The sequence below is a fragment of the Tiliqua scincoides genome, chromosome 2 (genome assembly GCF_035046505.1).
Source record: "Tiliqua scincoides isolate rTilSci1 chromosome 2, rTilSci1.hap2, whole genome shotgun sequence".
Lineage (NCBI taxonomy): Eukaryota > Metazoa > Chordata > Lepidosauria > Squamata > Scincidae > Tiliqua > Tiliqua scincoides.
The window spans coordinates 256,940,643-256,942,935 of NC_089822.1; the positions used below are offsets into that span (position 1 = coordinate 256,940,643).

At 46.4% G+C, this 2,293-nt stretch overlaps 1 protein-coding gene across 1 annotated transcript; it reads right to left on the reverse strand.

The window, feature by feature from the left end:
* Positions 1-602: 602 nt before the first annotated feature.
* On the reverse strand, positions 603-1,913 carry LOC136639083 (uncharacterized protein F54H12.2-like). Its single transcript, XM_066613107.1, has one exon. The coding sequence runs from the start codon at positions 1,911-1,913 to the stop codon at positions 603-605; it is 1,311 nt and encodes a 436-aa protein (XP_066469204.1).
* Between the last annotated feature and the right edge of the window lie 380 nt (positions 1,914-2,293).

A 2,293-nucleotide genomic window follows, 5' to 3' on the forward strand; every position in this document is an offset into this window, starting at 1 on the left:
AACCCTGGAAACAGGGCCTCATTGGAGCACTTGAAAAACCACAGCCCCACTATGGAATTAAAACATACCCCCAAGGCTTCCAGAAGATCTTCTAAAAAGCAGAGACAATCTAGTTCTGTAGCATGGCTCACCTTATAAAAATAAAAGCAGTTTTAAAAAAAACAAAAACAAGCTGATTTGGTCTTTTTTCTTTTAAACCCCTCAGCAGGGTATTTTTTTATTGAAAAATATACCCATGAAAATTACTACAAGACACACAGGTTTGAGGCTGATAAAAAAAACTGGGGGGCTGTACGTGTTTTCCTTGAAATGTCATTACAGGGCCACATTTTCTTAAAAAATCCATGATTGCCTTGGGGAATCGGGAATGGTCTGGCGGATGTCCGTAGGAGTCGAAAAACTCTACGTGGTTTTCTTCTGGCAGGTACAAAGCTAGCCAGTGCTCTACCAGTTGGTCGTGAGGGTCCGTGTTGACCACCAGCCCTGCGGGTCTCTGTAGCTGATTCGCTTTAGGAAGTTGGTCACAAGGAAACACTCCCTTGAATATCCTGCGGGTGGCGGGGTCAGCAGACAGCAACTGCGTTAACTGCAGAGTGTCCATGTCACATATAATCAAACAGAACATTCCTCTGGTTATTTATTTCGATTATATTGTCAAAAACCCCATAAACGATCATGTTAATGGTCTGTGGGAGGGGTTTGGCAAACCGAACTTCTGCCCTAAGGCTCCCTGTATTGATCAACGAATAGTGGTCGCCACATTCCTGGTCAGGGGACAGGTCAAAGGCGAAGAGTGTGTAGCCCCTCGCAAAGTCTTCTCTGTTGACTATCAGCCCTTTGTCTTTCATGTGCTTACCAGTGGCATGCACCAGGCTCATGTACTCCCTCACACAGCTTCCTTCTTGAAAGTCTGGCTGAAACGGCTTTGTAGGGATTTGGTAGCCCGACAGGTAAATAGCAAAAAAACTGATGTCATAATGCTTAAAGTTAAACGGGTTTTTGCTGAAGGTCCCGCTGAAAGCGTCGTTGTCCACCAGGCCGATTACGACCATCTTTGGAAGTTGCCCAAGAAATAGGTTCTCTTGCTTACTGACACGACTCCCCGCAGGGAGACTGAACACTTTCATACTGACACGGTCCACGGGGTACTTTGCGGTGGTTGTAAGCAAAGCTTCAGCATGTCCCAGCCATACCCCTGGGGCGACTCTCACTTTCTTTACAAACAGTGACGCTGCCAAAATCTTCAACTTGTAGTGTACGTTTGCATCATCAGTCATCAAGCAGAATCTGTCTTTGCTCCGGGTGAGTTTAATTTTCACGTCCACGCTGTTTAACAGTAGTTTTCCTTGAAAAAAGAGGTCCGCATGGAGATGACCCAGGAGTTCTATTTTTCTGCTTTCAGCAGTCAGACCCGCTCTTTTAATAAACCCCCAGTTGTGCCCGTCCAGGTCCGCTGAGTCGTGTTCACCAGGAGTGTCTTTGTAAAACAGCCCTGCAGAGAACTGGCTGGATAGCGTGTCTTCGCCGTAGTTTAACACCGCCTCGATGAAAGCCCTATAGGGGTAGCAGTTGTTACTCTGACTGATGAGTCTGTATCCCAGGGTCACATCCAACTGACTAAAAATGGAAGTGATCGGGTAGTTCACCAGCACCACTTTGGCCTGCCTGTCAATGTTTCCGCCATCTTCTTTTACAATTCTATACCTCAGGTATAGTAAAGTGTTGTTTAAATCCATATAATCCTCCCCATTCCCCGCAATGAAAAACTCCAATGATGAAGACTCCGTCACTGCCGTCAACAGAGGCACCTCCACATTAATGCTTCCTTCAATGCTGGTCTGTGTAGGGGCTATTTGGAACAGGTCTAGTTCGGATTTTGTACACTCTTCTGAGCAGCCGTGAATAAAGGCCATGATCATTTTAAAAAATGTCTCTAGAGAGGGCTCTCTTTCTACACCTCAGTCTCCACGCTTTTCTCTTCTGCATCGTCCTTCGGCTATTAGCCTTTCTTTTGAAGGGCCGGGGTGAGCCTGTCAGCAGTGCTTGTGATGCTTTTCGTTTAACCGCTTTCCTTCTTTTCACATACATCAGCCCCAAGCCCCTTTGCGGAATAGCTTTATTCAATACGGCCTGAGAAATGTTCCCGACCATGTCTCGGGTAATATTGCAGGCAGCTAATTTTATGTGCGGCTTAATAATCTCTAATCCCCTCCTCAAAAGGGAAACCGCCTTTCGAAAAAGACTTCGGAATATGCCGCCGACCCCCGCCCCATACATAACAGGCGCTCCATGA

Coding starts and splice junctions, on each gene's coding strand:
- LOC136639083 (XM_066613107.1), bottom strand. CDS start 1,913: ATGGCCTTTATTCACGGCTGCTCAGAAGAGTGTACAAAATCCGAACTA.